General features: G+C 53.1%; 1 protein-coding gene across 1 annotated transcript in view; it reads right to left on the minus strand.

Moving 5' to 3' along the window:
- Window positions 1-24,688, minus strand: part of CLIC6 (CLIC family member 6) — a 46,974-nt gene that overhangs the window by 8,060 nt on the left and 14,226 nt on the right. Inside the window, 2 exon segments of the mRNA NM_001082004.1 lie at window positions 511-636; window positions 1,165-1,274. Coding sequence (NP_001075473.1) covers window positions 511-636; window positions 1,165-1,274 — 236 coding nt within the window.

The raw sequence follows: 24,688 nt of genomic DNA on the forward strand, positions 1-24,688 counted from the left end.
TTTTTATACCCTTTTTTCATCTTCAAGTTTGGGAAGCAACACTTTCTTGGAGAAGGGCTTTGGACCAAGAATTTCTGGCCTAACAGTGACCAGTCCTGGGACATGGAGGTCCTCTTGGCCTCACTGGTCTTAGGTTCCTCCCTGCTCAAATGAAGGCATTGGACTGGAAGGTTCCGTCCTTCTCCATGATGTCTTCTCCACACATCTTACATGATGCTTCATTGTAACAAGCACCCCGTACCTTCCAGAATTGGCTAACCCCACACCACTGTCCCAGCTCCTCCTACCCTCATTGCCAAACTGCAGGTTCATAGCAGCAAAGGGCAGCCCATCCTGACTCAAAGTTTCCCACATGGCCCTGTGTTTCCTGTGGCACACTCCAGGTAAGCCTAAGGGAAGAGGCACCTTAGCCCATAAAAACTAAGCACCCGCAGCCAAGAGCTTTAGAATGATTTGGTCAAGGGAACAAAAATGACAAGCGAGTTGACAGCCCTGGTTCGTGAGGCCCACCTCGGGGGAGCTAATTTCTCCTCTAAGAACTCCTCGATCTTGTTCACATCTGTCTTGACGTCACCATCAAAAGTCATAAAGGGAGGGTTTGTTCCAGGAGCCAGGTTCTGCAGGTCTGCGGGTTTCCTGGGAGAGGGGAAACAGCAGTGTTTGCACGTGGCCGTGAGTGCTTGCATTCAGGACCAAGGCTTAGCAGTGTCCTCCCCCACTCAGAATTTCCAAGTAGATGGTGGTTTACAAGAGGTCTTACTGGTGCTGAAAGCAAAGGAACGCATTAACACAGGATGGACTAATTTCCTTCTCTGTGGCCCCTTGTCTGGGTACAGAGGTGGCAAAGTGAACTATCCCCAGTGTGACCGGTCAGGACTGGTGCCCAGATGGGCTTCTGACAGGTGCACCCCTGCCCCGAAGCTGGGAGAGTGGGTTGCTATGGCGTTCTCAACTCCTACTCCTCCGGGATTGCAGCCCAGGCAATCCTCATCTAAGTACTTCCCTTGGCCCACACGACAGCTTCAATTCAGGCTCCCAACTGAGGCCAGACATACCCACAATACTAACCACAGGTCCTGGCCTGTGTGTATGTGTGTGCATATGTGTGTGTGTTGGGGGGAGCATTAAAACAGTTATTTCAATAATGCAGAAGCCTCGTCTTACCTTTTCAGGTCCACTGTTGTCACATTAAATATAACACCCTTTAGCCAGAGGATCATAAAGAGACGCTGAGAAAACGGGCAATTTCCAATACTCTCGCCATCGTAGCCAGCCTACGAGTGGAAAAAGAGATCCTTATCTGAGTGAGATTCATAATTCCAAATGCCAGAGCCCACAACACACACACACCCTCATCATAAACTTTTATGAATTGTTACACTACTGTAAGTATTCTTCTGAGACCATTGAATCAGTCTCTGCCAAATTTGAGGAGGGTGTGGGGGGAGCAGAAACACTCATGCATGCACGTGCACACACACACACACACTCCTATACACATGCACTCACACACAGATACACTCACACACAGATACACCCATACACACAATCATACATATACACTCATGCACACACACATATACACACACACTCACACACAGATACACTCACATACACAGATACACCCATACACACATATACACTCACACACACACTCATACACATATACACTCACATACACAGATACACCCATACACACAGTCACCCATATACACTCACACACACACACTCATACACATATACACTCACATACACAGATACGCCCATACACACACACACTCCTATACACTCACACACATATACACTCACACACAGATACACCCATACACACACAGATATACACATACACACACACTCCTATACACGTACACTCACACATATATGCACTCACACACAGATACACCCATACACACAATCACACATATACACTCATGCACACACCATATACACAATCACACATATCTACACAATCCCACACATGTACTCATTCATACATGCACTCACACACAGGTACTCTCACACCCATGCACACTCTCACACATACGTGTATGCACTTTCACTCACACACACACACACTCCTATATGCGTACACTCACACACATATACACTCACATACACAGATACACCCATACACACAACCATACATATACACTCACACACACACATACACACAATCACACATACCTACACAATCCTACATGTACTCACACATTCATACATGCACTCACACACGTACTCACGCCCATGCACTCTCATACATACATGTATGCACTCTCACTCACACACACATACACTCCTATACACGTACACTCACACACAGATACACTCACACACAGATACATACACACTCATACACATACACACAATCACAAATATGCACTCACACACACACAGTCATACACAAATACACTCACATACACAGATACACCCATACACACAGTCACACATATGCACTCATACACACACAGTCACACATATGCACTCATACACACACAGTCATACACAAATACACTCACATACACAGATACACCCATACACACAGATACACACATACACACAATCATACACATATACACTCACATACACAGATACACCCATACACACAATCACACATATGACTCACACACAGTCACACACATATATACTCATATACACAGATACACCCATACACACAATCACACATATGCACTCATACACACACAGTCATACACAGATACACCCATACACACAGATACACCCATACACACAGATACACCCATACACACAATCATACACATATACACTCACATACACAGATACACCCATACACACAGATACACACATACACACAGATACATCCATACACACAATCACACATATGACTCACACACACACAGTCACACACATATATACTCATATACACAGATACACCCATACACACAATCACACATACACACATACTCCTATACACGTACACTCACACACATATGCACTCACATACACAGATACACCCATACACACAATCACACATATGCACTCACACACACATACACTCATACACATATACACTCACATACACAGATACACCCATACACAGATACGCCCATACACACACACACTCCTATACACAGTCATACACATATACACTCTCATATACAGATACACCCATACACACACAGATACACACATACACACACACAGTCATACACATATACACTCACATACACAGATACACCCATACACACAATCACACATATGACTCACAGTCACACACACATGCACTCACATACACCCATACACACAATCACACATATGCACTCACACACACACACACACACACACTCATACACATCACGCACAGACAAGGTATTTTCTCTCCTCCTTCTGCACAACTCACCGCTCCCCTCTGAGTGGTTCAGAGAAGAGCAGGCGGGATCTCCCCTCATGATCAAAGGCAAAAATAAAAGACGCGCTCTGCCCCTCCCTCCATCTCTTGATCCCCTCCAGCAGGGCAGCTGCCCCTCCACCTGGGAGGATCTCGCTGGAAAGCAGAGCAGCCCACCCTCCCACCGGGACCCCGCCTCCGCCAGCCTCTGCCACGCCCATCTACAGGACGACGTTTGAACGCTAAGACCTGGACATTCCCAAACTTGCATCTCCCCCTTTCTGATTCACAGAGGTGGCAGAGGGATGGGATGTGGAGCACTTTACCCAGGAGCTGATTTTACCCAGCGGGCATCGAAGTGGCAGGAGGTGAGACAAGTCCTTGCCAATGCCCCAGAGCAGGTCACATCCACACACACCCACAGACATGGAAGCCAGCGGAGCATCTGCCCTCTTTCCCACGGGCTCCCAGCAGAGAGCAAAAGCAGGAGGCGGGGCAACGGAGGGGGACATGCATGTGTTGGGTTTCAGAGCTCCCACTAAACAGAGCGAGGGAGAGGAAGCCGCCAAAGGAAGTTCTGAAACCTTCTGCCTCTGCCCATCATTCCCCCAGTCCACAAATCTCCAGCAAGGCTGTGGGAGCCATCAATACTGCCCTAAACTGCCGGCAGGCAGTGTGAACATGCATACCCCGGGGTGAATCACCAGCTTCACCGTCACCTGCTCAGGTCATCTGGATGGGTTAATCATAACAAGTTAGTGGTTAGGGAGCCAGTGCTGTGGCATAGTGGTTTAAAGCCCTGGCCTGAAGCGCCAGCATCCCATATGGGCACTGGTTCTAGTCCTGGCTGCTCCTCTTCCAATCCAGTTCTCTGTTATGGCCTTGGAAAGCAGTGAAAGATGACCCAAGTCCTTGGGTCCCTGCACCTGTGTGGGAGACCCGAAAGACGCTCCTGGCTCCTGGCTTCGGATCAGCTCAGCTCCGGCGGATGCGGCCATCTGGGGAGTGAACCAGAAGATGGAAGACCTCTCTCTCTGTCTCTATCTTTCTCTGTAACTCTGTGTTTCAAATAAATAAATAAAATAAATCTTAAAAAAATATTAGTGGTGGCCAGCGCCGTGGCTCAATAGGCTAATCCTCCACCTTGCGGCGCCGGCACACCGGGTTCTAGTCCCGGTCAGGGCACCGGATTCTGTCCCGGTTGCCCCTCTTCCAGGCCAGCTCTCTGCTGTGGCCAGGGAGTGCAGTGGAGGATGGCCCAGGTGCTTGGGCCCTGCACCCCATGGGAGACCAGGAAAAGCACCTGGATCCTGGCTCCTGCCATCGGATCAGCGCGGTGCGCCGGCTGCAGCGGTGGCCATTGGAGGGTGAACCAACGGCAAAGGAAGACCTTTCTCTCTCTGTCTCTCTCTCTCACTGTCCACTCTGCCTGTCAAAAAAAAAAAAATATTAGTGGCTAACAGATCACAGACAGACGTTCCTACAAATTATGAGGATAAATGACAGGCAAGACTTGGTCAGCCTCTTCATGAAACAGACCAAAAAGCTCAGGAAAGATTCCTGGCCTCATTAGCCAGAAGGGCAATGCAAATCAAAACCACAAGGAGACGCCACAATGCACCCACCAAAATGGCTAAAAGGAAAAGTCTGGATGACACCAAGTGTGGGCAAGAATGCAGGGCAACTCATGTCCCTACTCACTGTCCCCGAGGATGAACCCGTACAACAATGCGGGAAAACTGGCAGTTCCCGACCACAACAGACCACACGTCACCCTCGGACACAACAGAAATGTGTGTGAATGGACTCCCAATGACATCTGTGCAAAGGTTTCTAGCAGCTTTACTATAACAGCAAAAGCCTGGGAACAATGCAGAGGCCATGGAGAGCGGAACAGAGGTGACTTGTAGATATCGACACAAGGGAACACGGCACGACAATATGAGAGAGAATGAGCTGTTGTCTAAGCAACTATGCAGCTGTCTCTCACACACACGATATTAAGAGAAGGAAGCCAGATGCAGAGTCTTGTACAATTCAGGGCAGGTGAGCTTCGCTACAGTGATGGAATCAGAACTACACTTGCCCATGGAAGGACAAGCAGATCTGGGAGGGACAGGAGGGAGCCTCCTGCGTCCGAACATTTCTGAGATCCAGTAGTGCCTATGCCAATATATTCAACGGACAACGCTTTAAGGTTTTAGTACTCTAGGGCATATGAGTTCAACCTCAATACAAAAGCAAAGCAAGCGAGACTATTAACTTAAAAAAGACACAGTCTGATTTACTAGGTCTTGCATGGAGCCCAAGAACCCGAATGTGGACAAGCTTCCTGCTGTAGTGTGGATACTAGTTTGGGTGTCCCCACAAGCCCATGTGTTGGGGACGTGGTCCTCAAAGTCGTCTGCTGATGGTTAATGGATAAGGGTAACGATGACGTCTAAAGGTTGGGACTTTGGGAAGGGACAGACGGCACTGAGTTGGTGGAGCCCCTTGATTGAGTCCTGGTGGCTTTACAGAGAGACACGTGACCATGGAGAGTGAGTGTGCTTCCTGTCTCTCGGCCTCCACACTCATTCTGCCATCCATCACCTCGTCAGATGCCAGACCGCAGGGCTGCCTGATCCTGGGTTATGAGCTTGAGATCCATGGGCCAAAATAAACCTTCTTCCTGCATAAGTATTTTCTCTCAAGCTTCTTAGTTATAGTGGTCAACATCTAACGTGCTCCCCCAAGTTGATGGATGCCTGTGTTGGGGGTGGGCAACACTGTGGCATAGCTGGTAAAGCCACGAATGGCAGTGCCACATCCCATATGGGTGCTGGTTCAAGTCTCTGCTGCTCCACTTCCAATCCAGCTCCCTGCTATGGCCTGGGAAAGCAGCAGAAGATGGCCCAAGTCCCTGCACCCATGTGGGAGACCCAGAAGAAGCTCCTGGCTCCTGGCTTCAGATAGGCCCAGCTCCAGCCATTGCAGCCATTTAGGGAGTGAACCAGTGGATGGAAGACTCCTCTCTCTGCCTCTGCCTCTCTGTAACTCTGCCTTTCAAATAAATAAATCTTAAAAAAGAGAAGAGAGAGAGAGAGATAAGGCTTGTTATCCTCAACGTGAGAAACAGCCCTGCTGAACCCCTATGTGGGAGACCCACTGATAAGAAGACCCGGCTTTCTGGTTAGCAAAACAGCGGCACCAATGTGGAGACAATGGCTGTACTTAACAAGAGGTCATCAAAAATGTCATGGGAATGTGTACTATGAAAAAAAAAAGTACACATAGATTTCAAAAATTTGCACCAAAATGAATTCATTTTTCATTCCGCTTTTTCATGAACACTTTGAAGTCCCCTTATACACAGAAAGGGCATCAAAGGACCCAAGTCTTGGCATTCAGAGTCCTTTAAGCTCTGAGCCTGGCCGTCACACCCTCTGGCCCCTCCAACTCTCCCTTAAGCACCCACTTGCCTCCCGGGGAGGGCCTGGGAACCCGCAGGCAGTTAGGAGACCTGCAAGCAACCAGTCCCCTGCAGATGGGCCCAGGGTGAGGGTCCCCTCGCCCACCTAGGGCCATTCCCCAGCTCAGGGTCCCGCCGCCCTATGGCCACGATGAAGGCTGCTCCTGCCTCCTCCTCACTGTCCGCTCTGGAGCAAGGGCGAGCGCGGCGCTCAGTGCCTTGCTACTGGGGATCCATCTTCAATCACGGCGCTGTTTTATCTACCGCAGGCTTGGGCCGAGTCAGGGCAGCGGAGAAATGCCGGCACACAAAGCCGCGTATCTGGGCCAGTCCTGACTCACTCTGCAGTCTGCAAGTCGCCTGTTTTTCTAGTACCTTCTGCTAAGCACAGTAAAGTCTAAAGTAAGTTTCCATGGAGTAGGACCGTTGTTCTCTTCCTCCCTCGACTCCCTAAGCCTGGGAATCCTATCTGAACCCATCCTGAACGCGCAAAGTCCCTGCTGAGCCCCGTGTGTCCTGATCCATGGCGGTGCCTGACAAACACCGCTCTGTCTGGAAGGGGCCCCGCCCCGCAGCTGTGGTCTCTCTGCCTCCTGCAGCCCCCTTCATGCCGTCAACCTCAAGTCATTGCTCTCCCCACTTCCTGAGACCTGACAGCTACTGATCCAGGAGGGATACAGGGAGAGCGAGCAAAAAAAAAAAAAACGGAAAAATAAGGGGGTTGGTGCTGTGGCTAAGCCTCCGCCTGCAGCACCAGCATCCCAAATGGGCACCAGTTCTAGTCCCGGCTCCTCCCTTTCCGATCCAGCTCTCTGCTCTGGCCTGGGAAAGCAGAGGAAGATGGCCCGAGTGCTTAGGCCCCTGCACCTGCATGAGAGACCAGGAAGAGGCTCCTAGCTCCTGGCTTCAGATTGGCCCAGCTCTGGCTGTTGCAGCTATTTAGGGAGTAAACCAGCAGATGGAAGATCTCTCTCTCTTTCTCTCTCTCTCTCTCCCTCCCTCCCTTTCTGTCTCCCTCTCTCTGTAACTCTGCCTCGCAAATAAATAAAAATCTTAAAAAAAAAAAAAAAACTGTCTTTGGCACCCAACTATAAAAACAGAAACTTCTGAACAGACTCCTTCTTAGATCTGCAGCTGGGACAATGGCCGGCGGGGCCCAGTGCCCGCAGCTGAGAGCCCAGTGACAAAGCCACAGTGGGATGTTTCCCCGCCGCGGGCCTTGCAACCACGCCGTTCCAACCCGCACGGCGGCGGCTGGGGCGCTGAAAGCTGTTAGGCATTTTAGGAGAATTAGCCGCTGTGACTGCCAATAAAACAGGATTTACGAATGCTCGGTTGCCTCATCTTAAATTACTCTAGAAAAAAACTTTTTTTTCCTGCCTCAGTCTGTTGTAAATGAGGGGGTTACGGGAACATGGTGGGAGGGACAAGGACGCCTTGCTGCCTCGTTTTATTACTTTAATGCGCTTTGCTGCTAGGATGTGCCAGCAGAAACAGAGGCCGTGGTGCGCCGTCTCCACAGCCCAGGATTGAGCAATAATGGGCTAGCGTCGTCCCGGCCGTGTTCCTGAACCAGACAAGATACCGGGAGCAAGCAACGGCCGCCACTGCAGCCGCTGGGATGCCTTCTCCAACCAGGGGTCTGATTTTCCAACGCTGATAATTCCCTCTGGTTACTTGCGCCCCGGGCTAACACTTCTCGGCCGTCGGGGGCGATTTCTGGATGCAGATGCTGCCGAAGAAATTCAAGTAAGCAACTGCAGAGATCACAGGGGTTTTTGTTCCCAGCCAAGACCTAGGAGCTCGGACACCTGAGCATGCTGTCCGTCTGTCACAGGTGACAGTGATGGCAATTCTCAAAAGGAAAACAAGTCTCTTTGCACCTGAGAATGCCGGCAGCTGTGTGCAACCCCGGCTGCGCCCCCTCCCCTCGCAGGGAAGGTGAGGTGCGAGCTGGCGGGTCCCTGCAGCCCCAGGAGGTGGGCAGCTCCTTTTGCCACAGGCCCTCTTTAGATCAGAGCCAGGGCTTCCCGCTCCTTCTAAGCTGCTCCATCCTGAATTGGCAGGGAAGACTTTTTGCTAATTCCCTGCAATCCCTCTCTGTTCAAACAGATGGCCCCTCCCATGGTCTGGAGCGCCATGTAAGGGGCACCCCACACACCTCACCCCCTTTCCACTGGAAGGGCTCCCTGCTCCTCAGCTGCTTCCAAGGGACCAGGCGACCCCGGCCTCCCTGTGCAGCCCTGAGAGGCAATGACCCCTGAAGCCATGCTCGGCAGCTCCGTGGCACCCCACACACCCACCACCTTGAGGCTACCTTCTTTCCAGAAAATTCTGTGTGGACCTAAATAGTCAACAGAGTCTCTACAGTGAGTACTTTCCTCTTCATCCAAACACAACGCAAAACACCGTGGGAGGCACAGGCAGCCCTGGTGATGTGCTAGGCGTTCTCTTTCTGGGGACAGGCTCTCAGCCCAGGAAGCGGGATGCATATCCTGTGTGCATAGAAGTATCTTGCTCTCTGCAAGAAACCAGAGGAGCCTGGGGCCTGACTGGGGGGAGGGGGGGGTGTGGTTCACAGCAAACGGCTCATGCAGCTCCATCGCATGGATGTGGGAGATGTCAATCAGGATGCAGGGGCTGCTCGCCGTTCACCCCTCCCTTCACTTGGGTCTGGGGCCAGTGGCTTCAGAGGAAGCAGAGCCTGCAGGCAGTGCGGTGTCTGTGGGCAGCCAGAGGGTGGGGTGTCCCCAGCGAGGAAGACCGTGGCCACAGGAACCTGCCTGGACTCTCCTCTGAGGGCAGCTGAACTCGCTTTGTGCTGCCATGCACAGAGCACCACGAACTGGGTAATTCAGAAAGCAAGGAGGTTTTTTTTTTCCCCCCAAGGGTCCCAGAGGCCGCAAACCCAACTCCAGGAGTCTCTGGCAAGACCTTCTTGCTGCAGCAGACCATGGCGAAAAGTACCCCACGGCCAGAGAGGGCAAGCGAGAGCTGGATTTTCTAACACAGCCACTCCCATCCCCAGTAAAGGCACTTGCGCTTCTCTCCTGACCACATCACCTTGCAGGAGTCCCACCTTCCAGCACCACCAAGTGGCAATTCCCACAGTAGAGCTGACCCAAGGAGAGGCCAAACCCAGGCCAGGCAGAGCGAAAGCAAGTCAGACAGAAGATGACCCTCTCCCTCCACGTCCACTTGCAAATTTCCCGAAATCCTCCCACGTCCACTGCTGGAAGCACAGTGGCCTCCCACACTTTGGAACCCGGCAGTCAAACGCACACTTCCATGGGTCTTCCCTGGACCTGTTCATGGAGACTGGGGTTCCTTCCCCTCAGCACGTAGCTGCCACTGACCCTGGAGTTTTCTCAACACCCTTGTAGAACGTGCCAGCCAGAAACTCAGCCCAGCCGACAGCACAAGACATGGGGGACCACTGGTGCTTACAACAGGGCAGCGCTCGCCTGGCCAAGCCTCCAGCCTGTGCCCACTACATCTCTGCACCAAGGCCTGCCACGTGGAGCAGGCTGAGACCAGGGAGACTCTCCCCTCCCTGGAGGAAGGCTGTGCAGGTCGGGTCGGGTACAGTCCTATTGGGTCTTTTCTTGTTTCCGAGTGGAAGCAAGTGGGATACCATGATTCGGGGCGGTGGGGGATGTCTGGAGTCAGGAACCCATTTTGTTCATCTAGGGCAGGGGTGAGGAACCTTTTTCCTGCCAAGGGCCATTTGGCTATTGATCCCGTTATTCATGGGCCATACAAAATTATCAACTCAAAAATTAGCCCGCTGTCAATGGACTGAATTTCGAGACCTGCCTGTGGTTGCCTTGGCAGGGCCAGGCCAGATGATCTCATGGGCCTTAGACACTCTATGGGCCAGAGGTCCCCCACCCCTCACCTGGAGTGGAGTGGCAGGTAGAGGGGCAAACCTAAGCAGAGAGAAGGTGTTAAAGCAAGTCCCATGGGCCCTGACAGTTCTTGGCATGGAAGCAACATCCAATTGTTCCGATGTACCCAGGCCTGGTCCACACCAGAAAATGCCACACGGCCCCTCCCTGCACTTCCGTTCCTAGGCAGACACTGTGAGCTTCACCCCTTTCGGCAGCTCACAAAGTCCCAGTACAGGAAGACTGCCCCTTGAGTGTCCCGTCTAACGGGAGGGAAGAGACCAGAAGCTGAGAGAGAAGCAGCTGGCACGAGGCCCGCGTCACTAGCAGCACAGCCCTTCTAGGCCACCTCTGTCCCGAGATGCCTGGTCTAAGGGTTGTGACTTAAAATGCAACATTTAAATGTATCGAAGACATCTTGATTTTGAGTCCTCCTGTTTTGAAGGATTCTGTTCATTTGAAAAAGTGACAGTACTCTCCGTGTGTCTGGTAAGTTGAAGTTCCCATTTTCAATCAATAGCAGGTTTCCCGAGGGTTACACACCCAGGGCACCAGGCGCTGGGAGCCAGGGAGAGCCACGCGGACGCCGGCCCCACGGTTGGCCAGTTGCATGGCTGTGGACAAGTCTCCCATCCTCTCTCAGTCTCCATGTCCGCGCCTGAAGACATAGGGATAAAGACAGTCCTCGCAGGATCTCTGAGTGACACATCCTTGGCGATCCTGGGCACCCAGTAAAGGCAGCGATTATTGTCATTATCATCATCAACATCATTATCATTACGCTCCCAAAGCTGAGCAGAGCGGAGCAATTAGGGAACCCAGGGCACTTTTTAACAAGCCTCAACTGGTGTGCTTTTCATGCCGAATGGTACAGCCCTTAAAGAACCACGGATTTTTTTCTCTCTCTCTCAAAAAAGTAACATGTCACATAGCCACTCCAGCTGTAAAGGAAGCATTGAAGTCCCTTGCCTAACTGCAAAGCAAACAGATCTTCAGCCAGGAAGCAGAGCAGGCAAGGCCTTGGCCTGGCATCTGTGTCTGGGAGCTACACAAACCTGACACAAAGGCCCAGAGTCACCGTGGCGAGAGCTGCGCGCCTGCGGGGAACGTGGAGCGAGCACACGCACACAGCACAGGGCTGATGAGCCCCTGGGAACCACTTCCTCCCCCAGAAACGCCACCTGTCCATCACTGCTGACTCAAACAACCATCGACTCTGACTCCGAGGGCCAAGGACCTCATTCCAGATCTCAGGAATTGCAGTCTGGGAGACTCCGGTTCAGAGAGCTCTAGATCTGTGTTCTAAGCCAAGCAGGAAAAGCAGGCCTGACGTGGACTACAGAGTGACCAGCAGGAAATAAAGAGAAGGGGCCGGCGCTGTGGCGTAGCGGGTAAAGCCACCGCCTGCAGTGCCGGCATCCCATAAGGGCACTGGTTGGAGTCCCGGCTGCTCCCTTTCTGATCCAGCTCTCTGCTATGGCCTGGGAAAGCAGCAGAGGATGGCCAAGGTCCTTGGGAGACCCGGAAGAAGCTCCTGGTTCCTGGCTTCAGATCAGCTCAGCTTTGGCCATTGCAGCCATTTGGGAAGTGAACCAGCAGAGGGAAGATCTCACTCAATCCCTCCCCTCCCCCCACCCCGTGCAACTCTGCCTTTCAAATAAATAAATACATCTTCAAAAGGCAAAATGAAAATAAAGAGAAGAGGGCATCAACAGTCGGAAACACCCTTGAGACAAGAGTCTGAGAACCATGGCCGGCGCCGCGGCTCACTAGGCTAATCCTCCGCCTTGCGGCGCCAGCACACCGGGTTCTATTCCCGGTCGGGGGCGCCAGATTCTGTCCCGGTTGCCCCTCTTCCAGGCCAGCTCTCTGCTATGGCCCAGGAGTGCAGTGGAGGATGGCCCAAGTGCTTGGGCCCTGCACCCCATGGGAGACCAGGAGAAGCACCTGGCTCCTGGCTCCTGCCATCGGATCAGGGCGGTGCGCCAGCCGCAGCGCGCCAGCAGTGGCGGCCATTGGAGGGTGAACCAACAGCAAAAGGAAGACTTTCTCTCTCTCTCACTGTCTACTCTGCCTGTAAAAAAAAAAAAAAAAAAAAAAAAAAAAAGAGTCTGAGAACCAGTCCCTGTGCACCCGGAGCATGATGGGATTGTAGGTCCACGTGCAGAGGGTGCTGGCCACGGCACGAGGGAGAACCCAGAGGCCCACCCCGTCTGTGGAGCAGTGGTTGCTAAAGCTGCTTTCACAAACCAGGAACAGCTTCCACCCTTGACTGCCTACTTTGATTCCAAGTCTGGGTCTAAGCAACCTATGGGCATTTTAGGATTCGAGCCTCTCACGGTCCCATTTCACAGACGAAGAAATCGAGGCTCAGAGAAACTAAGTGAATCGCCCCAAGACACAAAGAGGACTATCTGAACATAGCTGCCTCCTGTGCTTGCAAATTGGAGGCAGTCAGAGGCACCCCCACCCTGCTTCTCTGCAGGTGCTCTGCGGGGGGGTGGGGGGAGTCCCTCACCCAGTACAGTGCTTCTTCCCCGGAAACCACTCTCACTCTGCCTCAGAGCCTCACCCCCAAATTCCCACAGCAGGTCCTGCCAGGGCTCTCTGCTCCGGGGGTTGCTGGCCCCCTCTCGTCATCCCCACAGCTGGACGAGGTCTGCCCCGGGAAGGTGGCATCCAGCTTCCGCCGCTGGCTGGAAGGTGACCTGAGTGCAGGTGGAGCCACACTCCTGGAAGCCGGTGTGTCCGTGGGGCCGTGCGGGCGCCTCCTGGTAGTGCCTCTCCCCCCCCACCCCCATCTACTAATAGTGCCTCCCCCTGAGTGTGGGGTGCAAATTACATGAGATGCTGCACATAAAACATGGAACAGGGCCTGACACGGAGGAACGAGCTCTGCTCTGTGCACCCTCCTGCTCCCCCACCCCTCCCCCTCCCCACCCCTCCCCTGCCCACAGCCCCGCATCTGCCATTCAAGCCATTTTCTCTCCTCAAGGGTCCTGCCCTTGTGATTCGAGGCCACCTTCCCCAAGTCCCTCCTGCCCGCCTGCTGCCACTAGGGGCGCGTTCTTCCAGCTCCGTGTCCCTCTGAGTCTGATCACCCCCCCCCCCCTTCCTCCTGGCTGAACTCTGCCTGGTGGGGCACCAGGATTTCTCCTGTTCCCCGTGCCGGTGTTCCATCAAGGCCGGACAAGAACCAAGGGCCTCCTCGCAGTGCCTGCCACATTTGAATTGTCTTCCTACCCCCGGGATGGTGTCTGCAGAATCAGGCCAGGCCCAGGAAGGCACTCCGTGAAAGCCACATCGTGGAGCCACGGAGCACAGGGAATTCGTCCTCAGATGGGGTTCCCTGCACGAGAGGGACACCACTGCTTGTCCCTGCAGAGGACAGCGAGTCCCAGTCCCGCAGTCCTTCTGCCTTCTCTGTCCCCAGATAGCTGCCCACCTGCCTGTAAGGGCCGCCTTCTTCTATCCCATGTGACAATCAGCAGGTGACCAGCAGGCCCTGGCCTGCCTCCACCCAAGTCCCCCAGGCAAGCTCAGGCTGTGGGTTATCTCACAGAGAGCCTCATTTTCATTACAATCCCCTGGATTACCTAGCAGCAGGGGCCCAGGCCTCGCCCTCACCTGGCCAGACCTCACCTGCTGTGGAGGTGAGACCCAGGTCAAGGACAAGCCAGCTCCCCTGGGAGGAGAGAGAAGGTGGGATTTAAGACAGGCCTGGCCAATTCCCCAAGTCCAAGCCCAAACACAGAGGCAGCTAACACACAGGGACGGCCGCCAGCAGCCGGGCCACGGTCAGGCCACCCGGGGGAGGGTTTGAGGCTCGGCTCCGCCAGAGCAGCCGCAAAGGTGGGTGGTGAGTTCAGGGGGCTGCACTGCCCCAGAAGCGTCTGTTCATCTCAGAGTGTGACAGCCACGCCACACATGGGGGCCAGAAACCAAGCCCCCCTCGGCTTGAAATCCCCAAACTGCTCTCAATAAGGGCCCCATGTCCCTTTGATCCTCCGGATGACTTCTTGTATCAAAAAGAAGAAAAAAAACCCTTGGCCAGACGCCTCCTCCTAGCAAGTGAGGGTGGGAAAATCGGTATCTACTGCAGGAGCTCTGGGCATGGAGCTCCCAGCTCGCCTTCCAAAAAGAAGCTTAAAATTAGACGCAACCTCTCAAAATAAGGCACTAGAGGCCTCAGGGCAGTCACATACTCCAGTGCTGCTTTGACAAATGGGATTGATCACCAACAAAACAGCCACGTTGTGAAAAAACTGTGTCAATGATGATAAAGATAACGGCAGCAGCTACCTACAAGCCGGTCACTCCAACTAACATCAATTTACAACAACGCTATCCGATTAGGTATAACTATGGTCCCAATTTACAAGAGAAATCGGTACACAGAGACACAGAGGAACTTGGTCAGGGTCACACAGCAGGATCTGAACCCAGGCCGTGGCCTTGAACCCACCTCTGCGTCCCTTCGCAGCAGATCCCTGCTTGCCTGTGTCAGCTGGATGGCTTAGACTGGCCTGCACACTGCAGGTGGCTGGCAGAAAGCCACGTGCTAATGGGACACGGCTCAGAAGCAGGGACAGCCCACGGGACAAACAGCAGAGCTGGGCACGCCCTGCCATGTCAGCGGGGGGCGACTCAGGGGCCAGGTGGCTGTGGAGCGCATCCTTGCGTTTCCCTCTTCAGGAAACATTCCTAGAGGCCAAGGCGAAGTGAGGCTGCAGTTGCACCCCTGCCCCCACCCCCACAGGTGCCATGGGACAGCCCTCCTGCCCCTTAACCACAGACCACCTGCACTCTCGTGCCATGCCCTGAAGAAAGTGGGGAGCCCTGCAAAGCCCTGAGCCCGGACCCATGTCCCACTTCTACCAGCAGGGCAGGCAGCACCAAGGGTCCCCAGGGAAGACCCTGTGGCCCTGCTGTCATCTAGGCTGTACTGGCCTCATGTGGCGTGTGTTGTGTCCTATGGCCGAAAGAGTTTTGGGTCTGGAATTTTTTTAAGGAAGGTAAAACCAAGGCCTGCCTAAGCCATGAATAACCTTCAAGGAAAGCACCCAGAGAGACCTAGGCACCAAGGAAGGCCACCTCCCAGGGTCAAGGACAAAGCATTGGTTGGGACCAGTAGGGCAGTCATAGAGGCCCCCAGGAAAACAGCCACTGGCCAACTTCCCAAATACGTCCACCCTTGACCACAACTCGCCTTGGCCATGGCCTGGGGTGCTGGTGACAGAGTGCGGGGAGACAAGCTCTGAGACCATGTACTGCTGAGTCGGCAAAACAGCAACCCCTCGAAGACGTCCATGCCCTCCCTGGACCACCTGTGAACGCACCCCCTTACTCGGCAAGAAGGACCTGAGCAATGACGTCCAGGCTGTCACCCTTGAATGGGGACTATCCTGGATGACGGCGGCGGGGAGGGGCAATCTAACCCACGCACCCTGAAAAGTGCCACCCTTCCCAGCCGTGGTCAGGAAAGGCTAGAGTAGGAAGGACCAGCCAGAGAGCTGAAAAGTTTGAAGATGAAGGAAGGGGACCACGAGCCAAAGGACGCAGCAGGTGGTTCTTAGAAGGTGGTAACAGCAAGGACATGGATTCTCCCCCTAGGGCCCCCGTGGCACTGCTGATGCCTTCACGAGTTCACTGAGCTCCAAGTCAACCTGGAGACCAACAGAACTGCAAGACGACACACCGGAGTGGCTCGAAGCCACCAAGACTGTGGTGACCTGACGGCAGCAATAGACGACCAGCATGGTTGCTTTCCCGTATAGGAATCCTAGAATTTTCCTCAAGACAGTTCAGTGGCTCAACTGCAAACTGGCCGTGCAAAGACATAAACCCTGAAGCAGGCAGTGCCTAGCCTATTTCTAGCAACTTCTAGCAGTAACAATGGAGCCGAGGCCACAACTCCTCCGCGTGCACTAGTGACTCTGGCAAGACCGAGTTAAGGGTTCATCTGGCCAAACATCCAGCAGGGCATGGCCCCAGAGCACCCGGCCCCACCTGCACCGCTTGGCTCTTTTTAATCTTGGTGCCTGCCTTACCACCTTTGTGGGAACCTGCCGGCAAGCATCAGAACATGGAAACAGGAGGACATTTGGTGCCCCCTAGTGGTCTTGAGTTGCACTTGCAGGCTTAGCCACTTTCCACTCAACTATTTCCATCTGTAATTGGGTTCTGGTTTTGGAAACTGTTACAAGTTAGCTGTTAGCTCCTTTCAACTCTCGTTGAAGAATTTCCCAGAAAGACTGGGAAAGCAGCTCTATGGATGGGAGAGAAGGGTCATCCCATACGCTGGGCAGACCAGACTCCCCAAAAAGAAATTCTAACCATCTCTCAAAGTGTTCACATTCAGCTTTCTCCATTTGTTCAGAATGCTCTAGAAGGAAATCAGAAATATCTTCGGGGTTCTTAGGGGAATTACGAGCTGGAGGCGAGGGCCGATGTGGATTCTACTCTGCCTTCCTTTCAAAACAGTAAGAGGTGGTGCCAATCAGAGGCTGTGTGGGTAACGCCACAGTTTCAGTTCCACAGGCTATGTGTCGCAATTCACAAGATCTGGAAGTACCCACCCATCTAAAGATGCCCTCACTGGCCTTCCAGGAAAGAGCCGAGTCCCAGGCCGTGGACCACCCAGAAGGAAGGGAGGGCAAGTGGTGTCTGCCTAGCGGAGGGCCTCAGCACCCCTCACTTTCCCTCGAATGGCATTTCCTGCACATTTTCCCATCGGCAAAAAGAAGGGCTCCACCCTGAGAGTGTTCTACACCTCCCATAGTGTCCGGTCAAGTTGCACCGCGAGTGAGCACTCTTGTCCCGGTGTCATTACTGGCGCCGTGGAAAGACAGCAGGTCCAGGCCTTTCCAAAGGCTTTGAGACGGTTTTGAGAAGCCGTGTTAACTACAACAGCTGGCCACTGTCGCCAGGGTAGATACGCAAGGTGTAAGACTGAGCCACCAGGACCACAGGAAAATAGTTACCCAGGGTAGTAAGCAGGTACGGTTTCCTAAAGTGAAGCTCGTGATGCCACTCCTGGGCGAAAAGCTCCATCAAACATGCCGGCTTCATTTTAAACAGCACAGGAGCCACTTGGAGCCCCCGAGGTCGTCCTTTCTCTGTCATTGTCTTGTTAACGGAGTAACTTCAGTGAGAACAGCAAAAGCAGCTCCTAACACCAGCACCACTGCTTCCAGAGCACAGAGGCCCCTACACAGCCCACCATGGGGGCCACGTGCTTGGTCAACGGCCAAGGGCGATCATGCTTTTTATTTCAGTGCAAATTGAGTAAGCTTGGCTTACGGCTTCTTGTCTAAGAAACCCAAGCCACAGCAACCCTGTTTTCTCTCCTAGTCACCGAGATGGGAAGGTAAAGCCACATTCATAAACCCATTCATAAACCCGTTCATAAACCCGTTCATAAAGACCTGCCTGTCCTTCTGCACTGGTGAAGAGAGACAAAAGAATCAACCATGGGGCTGGCTCCAAGGCACAGCAGGTTAATCCTCTGCCTGTGGCACCAGCATCCCACATGGGTGCTGGTTCTAGTCCGGGCTGCCCCTCTTCCAATCCAGCTCTCTGCTATGGCCTGGGAAAGCAGTAGAAGATGGCCCAAGTGCTTGGGCCCCTGCACTCACGTGGGAGACCCGGAAGAAGCACCTGGCTCCTGGCTTCAGATCGGGGTGCAGCCCCGGCCATTTGGGGAGTGAATCAATGGAAGGAAGACCTCTCTCTCTATCTCTCCCTCTCACTGTCTGTAACTCTGCCGCTCAAATAAATAAATAAAATCTTTAAAAAAAAAGAATCAACCAACAGTGCATAGAATCATATTAGGGATAAAATGGGGAAACGGTGGCATTAAACGTCAAAAGCAGGAAAATCAGCATCACAATCTAGAAAAAAAATGTAAAGTTTACAAGAATGATAAAACGATAATAGAATGTTTAAGATACTTCAGACATTACAGAATTGTCCGGAAGTTCTACCATCCCCCACTGCCCACGGATAGTGCTTGACCCCCACAGTAGGAAGGGCCCTGGCTCAAGGCCAAGGGGGGATCAACTGCTCTCCCAGAAGAGAAACAGCAAACTGGTTGGCCAAGGCTGCCACCCTGGCTTTACGAGAAGGAAGTCTTTCTTGGGCCACATGCTTTTTTTGGCAAATATTATACCTCCCTCCCCACCCTCACTGCTGGGAACGGAGAAGGAGGGAGACCTGTTTTGTTTCAGGATTCCCTAACCTCACCCAGCTGAGATCAGCTCCCGTAACTACACAAACCAGGTGAGAAGCAAAGCATTCAAAGGCTGCTGTCTTCACAAGGCACAGTCAGGGGCCAATGTTGTGGCATAGTGGGTTAGGCGGCTGCCTGCAGCCTGCAGCGCCGGCACCCCACGCGGCTGCTGGTCCAGTCCCGGCTGCTCCACTTCCCATCCAGCTCCCTGCTAATGTGCCTGGGAAGGCAGCAGAAGATGGCCCAAGTGCTTGGGTCCCTGCATCCCAGTGGGAGACCTGGAAGAAGCTCCTGGCTCCTGGCTTCAGCCTGGCCTAAGCCCTGACCATTGCAGGTGTTTGGGAAGTGAACTGGCAGATGGAAGACCTCTCTCTCTCTCTCTCTCTCTCTCTCTCCCCCCCTCTCTCTCTCCCTCCCCCTCTCTCTCTCTCCTCTCTCACTCCCTCCCTCACTCCCTCTCTCTCTTTCTCGTTCCCTCTCTATATATAACTCTGCATTTCAAATAAATAAATCTTTTTAAAATGGGGGGTGGCAGTTATACTAAGTGTCAGGGAAACCAATGCCCCTAACCTGTGGCAAATCACCCAGCAGTCACAGCAGTGCAGGCTGAGGGTGACACAGCGCGTCATCGGCCCCACACAACGTGATGCAGGCACCATGAAGGGGAGGTTGGCATCGCCTACAAAGGTTCACGTCTTGTTCTAAATCCAATCTGGGCGAGTCCAGGTACTTAAGGAATTGCCTTAGTAAAGTTTTGTGTTCAGGGCAAAGCAAAGTAAGGCTTGGAAAACGAGAATCAAAGAGGAGGGTATGTGTCCCTTTCTATACAGAATAGCTTGGAAATGGCTTACGCAGGGCTGCCAGAAAGTGACAAAACAGGAAGATGAAGAGAATCTGGCTGTGACTAGGGACGGTGGCACCAGCCTCCAGATGCCCGTCCTGCGCACCTGTGAGCTGGGCCAGGGGAGGGACCCGCAGCCACCCCCCTCCGCCCCAGGAGGTCTGTCCATTACTTGAGGACACGCAAGGGTCTGGATGCTCCCGCTGGAAGCACCTCGATTGGAAATGGACTAGTAAGATGACAGACCAGTGTTCTCCAGGTCTAAGGAAGTAGAAACTCAGCTCGCCAAAGGAGATGCAAGAATACATTTGGACGCTGTGACACAAAGCCAGGTGTATGTACAACCTCATAGTCTGTCTACGGTGACGGGAAAATCATAAAACATCTAAAAAAAAAGTCAGAACCAACAAAGGCATGGAGTCACGTGAAAGTCTTTGCCAAACCAAAGAAAGGGTTCGAGAGAATCCTGAAGTCCCCAGAGAGAGCCCCCGACTGCCACCATGCACACAGACTGGGTCCATAGCCCGGTCTGTCCTGGGGCGGGCACTACCCTGGAACTGTGCCAGGCAATACAGAGGGCCACCAAGATCGACCTCGCCCCCAGACAGTCCTCAGCAAAAGGAAGAACTTCAAATCCATTAACACACCAAACGAGACATTTGCTAGAGGACCTTCATGGAGGAGCACAGGGACGAGAATCGGCAGAAGGCAGTCCTACAAGGAAATGTGATGAGAGGGATGGGCTTTGAAACCTAAAGCCCTGGGAACTGGGCTCTGGTTTCCCGAGGCCCCCTTCTCCCATCCTCACAGCCAAGACATCATTCTGCACCCACGTCTCTCCTTGCTCCAGCTGCCCTGGGCTCCTGCAAACACATGGGCTGGGCTGCGTCAAGGACAGACAACCTCCCAAGAGCAGCAGCATGACCACCAGGAACGTGGGACATCAAAGAGGTGGTGGGCAGCCCACAGAGCCACACCCCTCTCTCAGCCCCACCCTCACCCTGCACCTGCACCACAGCCCGCGCACAGGAACCAAGCAGGGCCCAGGCTCCGAAGATGGGGGTGCAGGATGGCTGTTCCTCAGGCCAGGGAAGAATAAGAAGGGAGCCCTCTGTTCTCCCTCTGAACCTCTGGAGAGCTATGCACCTCCCTCCCACCTGCACCCCACACTGAAGGCATTGTTGGAAACGTGACTTGCGTTGTTAAAAAGAATGGTCTTACGGAAATAAAAGCGAATGACTTGTTTTCATGCCTTTTGTTAACTTGCTGTTAAAACAACCACAAGCACACAGAGAAGAGAGGGGCATTCGGGGCACAGAAAGGGCAGGGGCAGGGCTGCTGGGTCCCAGGCATTTCTGACTCACAGCGTGCTGGGTCCCGGGCATTTCTGACTCACAGTGTGCTACATGCCGTAGGCTGTTGAGCCCAGCCCGGGGCATCACACCCCAGTCCTGCTCCGGTTCCCCGGATCCTGTCTCTATGCAAATCCACACTAAGTGCACCATGTACAAGACCCTGGTGATGGAGACCCTCACAGAGAAGAGGGGGCTTAGGTTGGGCTTCATCGGTGCCTCATTGGTGACCGTATCCCACAAACGAAAATTCTCCCAGAAAAAAACAGGCACCAAACACCGGATGCCCCAAACTAGAAAATTCAGAGCCTTGTTCCGAAACATGAAAACTGGACAAAAATAATAAAAGCTTTTATAAGATTTGGGATGCTTAATAAGACTCCCTGAACCAACAAACAAAGTCATGAATCAACAGGAACCTCAAAACATGTTGGTGGTCAGCCCTCCAGGGCCCCGTGGACAGACACACTGGCTTTTGACACAGAAGCCGATGTTCAAGGTCAAGGGGATGGTGAGGAGACACGAGGAGAGGCCGCGTCCTAGACAAGGGTCAGATTCTAAAACTTTCCACACTTTGCCTTCTTCTGGTTTTGGGTCCCCGTGGTGTTGAGGACACTGTGAAATCCCGCCTCCCGTGGAGAGAGTGCGAGAACCACAGAGCCACACACTCACTTCACAAACTGCCCGTTATGAACAAGCTGAGTGATGTCAGCGGCTCTCCAGTGATTTCCATTTTTCTGCAGGTGCCATTGGTGCCGGCAGCAAGAGCTTTGTCACTAGCACTTGGCAAACCCTGAGAAGCCAAGTGGCCAGCATAAGCTCTGCATCGCTTGCAGTCCTGGAAACCTTCACTGTAGATTGTAAGACAAACTCTGGCACGGAAACATCACCCACTGGCACCTTTTTAAGGGGGTGGGGGGCGTTCTCACGCTGTGGCCTACATTTCTGGGAAAGACCATGTGAGCTGGATTTACGTATTGACTGGTTTTCCCATGGACACCACAACACAACAGAGGTTGGGGCTAAAGGCAGGGTCTCTATATAGAGGCCCAACCCATCACAAAATTGGGAGAGGAGTGTCCCAGAGAACACCAAGTGCTGTAAAGGGTCTAGAAACCACGTACGAGGGTCACAGAGGTAACCCGAGCCAAGCCAGTGTGGACTCAACAGAGAGCACCAGTCCCCGCTAAGTACCATCCAATTTCATGATTTCCATAGGCGCCAAGCACGCCATCACGGGGGTCATGGAACACAGGCAGGAATCGCCCCCTGGGGAGCCTCTGACACTGGGCTATCAGGCTGGGATGCCCCAGCTCAGATTCTGGGATGCCCAGCGTCTGTGGGTCCCCCTGAGAGACCGAGGGAAGCAATCCCATCGTGTTGCAGCCATGAGACAGCCACCGAGGCCCCATCGCCTTTCCCCCGGCACCTGCAGGCCAAGTTTTTCTCAGCTCTGCGTCCCCTTCTCCCTCCTTCCTCTGCAGCTTGAGTCAGCAAACTAGGCGCTTTCAGACCTTACCCACCTCTCCCCCAAACAGCACCTCTTGGTTGGGTGCAGGATTGAGCTGTCTAGGGCAGCGCCCAGAGCAGGTGGTCCTGCGGCCAAAAGCGGTGAGGGCAGAATGAGCTGGCCACGCAGGAGACCATCTGCAAAGCTTCTGGGTTTCTTAACTTTGCCTGCCGAGCAGGGACGAGACTACACCAGAAACCACCTTCCGCCCAGTGTCCTCCTGCCCTTGTCTTCTCTTGCCTGCCCTCTAGTGGGCAACAAAGTACACTGCAAGGAAAGCCACAACCAACAAGACCCAGCCGCAGAAACAGGGCTCCTTGCGGAAGATTCTGACTGATGGACAAGTCTTTTCTTTCCACGCTTAGGAGGAATGGGAGGCGAGGCTGTGTGCCTCCCTACCCTTGTTGGCATTGTTTATTCTTGTTGTATCAGCTGTTCCCGTGAAACCGACATCACGCATCACACATGTGTCTATAAAGGGGCGATCTAGGGGCGGCGATGCCTGTTTGAGAAAAGAAGAAGTGAGTACTGTTTCCTTGAGCAGTGACAGAATGCAGAGTGGCTACCGTGACCACGACACATCCAACTCATGCCGTGGGCCACCCGGCCCCAGAGGCGTTTAGCATCAGGCATGTTGAATGCACCCGGGCGGGTGTCCTGTGTCAGCAGCCTGCTCCTGTCCGCTGCTGTACCTTGAAGCACGCGTCTCACTATTCATGTCCTTGGAACTTCAGATTTCATTCAGCATTAGCCTGAGAGCCTAGGAAATAGATCTTCTCTCTTAAAATTCTGAAACATACATCTAAACTTTCAAAAAGCCTATTAACCTGGCACATAGTCCCCAGTGTGTATCGTGTTTTTTCTTTTCAGCTGCCGTAACAATTAATTTATTATTAAATGGATTAAGTGGTTGACCCGCACAGCTTAATGACTGAACCACGCAGCTTTTAAACGCTGGCAAAAGGTTTAGAGAGGGCAGCGCTCACAGCCCAGCAGGTGGAACAAAGGCACAGAGGAGTAAATGAGCAAAAACTATGGACCTGCCATTTTTTCTCATATAGAAATTAAGCTTTTAAAACTCCGGGGCTATTTTTAATCCTTTTTTAATAATATGGCCTGATACCAACGGAAGCTTTTACACGGAGATGAAAAGCTTATTTCCTTGTCAAATTCTCACGAGGAATTATCTCAACAAAGCAGCAGCTTGTTCTGGCAAGCCTGCTTACTGACGCAGCCTGTTCCCAGAGACCCTGGTGGTTTATGTTCTCGAATGACACGGTACCCCAAGCTCCACAGACACTCAAAAGGGCAACAATGCCGGCAGCAAATGGAAGCACTGGCTACGCCGACACCCAGACCCCTCTTGGAACTGCCTCAACCTCTACCGCCCGCCTTGCCCTGTCTTCACCCACTCAGAGGAGCCCTAAGCCACGGGACCAGTCGTCCCAGGACAAACTACCCCAGATTTCACAGGCTCCGTTCTGGTACATCCACGAAGCTGTGATTGAGGAATTCGAGCAAAGCCCTCCCGAGCGATCCTCTGTCCTGCATGGCCCTGATGAAGTTACCCCGGGTGTTCAGTTGGCGGTTGGGTCAGTCTAGGAGGTCCACACATCTTCACCCAGGTGTCAGTGTCGTTCAGAGATGGCAGGAAGGCTGGGGCCCCTGGCGCTGTCAAGTGGCCACCAGCAGGGAGCCCCTCCAGCACAGAGACCTCAGGATGGCCTGCAAGGTCGAAGCTAGGCTGTCCTCTGTGATGACAGTCACCGGGCAGCACTCCTACCACCATGCAGGCTACCAAGGAGTCACGACTCCCAGGGAAGAGAGGCGGACTCCTCTTCTCAATGGGACGAGCACCAAAGAACGGGCCGCCGTCTTCACTCCACCACGCCATGGACTCCTCGGGGAATCGCATCATTAATCATGGGTGCAGTCCTGAGCTAGCTGAACTGGCTCCAACAAAGCTTCAGCAAGGTCTAAAAGCAAGGGAGTTTGCTTGTTTGTTTTACATCCAGCAACTGGAAGAACAATGTATCTGCAGGACTTCCGGTTC

The sequence above is a fragment of the Oryctolagus cuniculus genome, chromosome 4 (genome assembly GCF_051225735.1).
Source record: "Oryctolagus cuniculus isolate XC-2025 breed Fujian yellow rabbit chromosome 4, ASM5122573v1, whole genome shotgun sequence".
In the NCBI taxonomy this organism is placed as follows: domain Eukaryota; kingdom Metazoa; phylum Chordata; class Mammalia; order Lagomorpha; family Leporidae; genus Oryctolagus; species Oryctolagus cuniculus.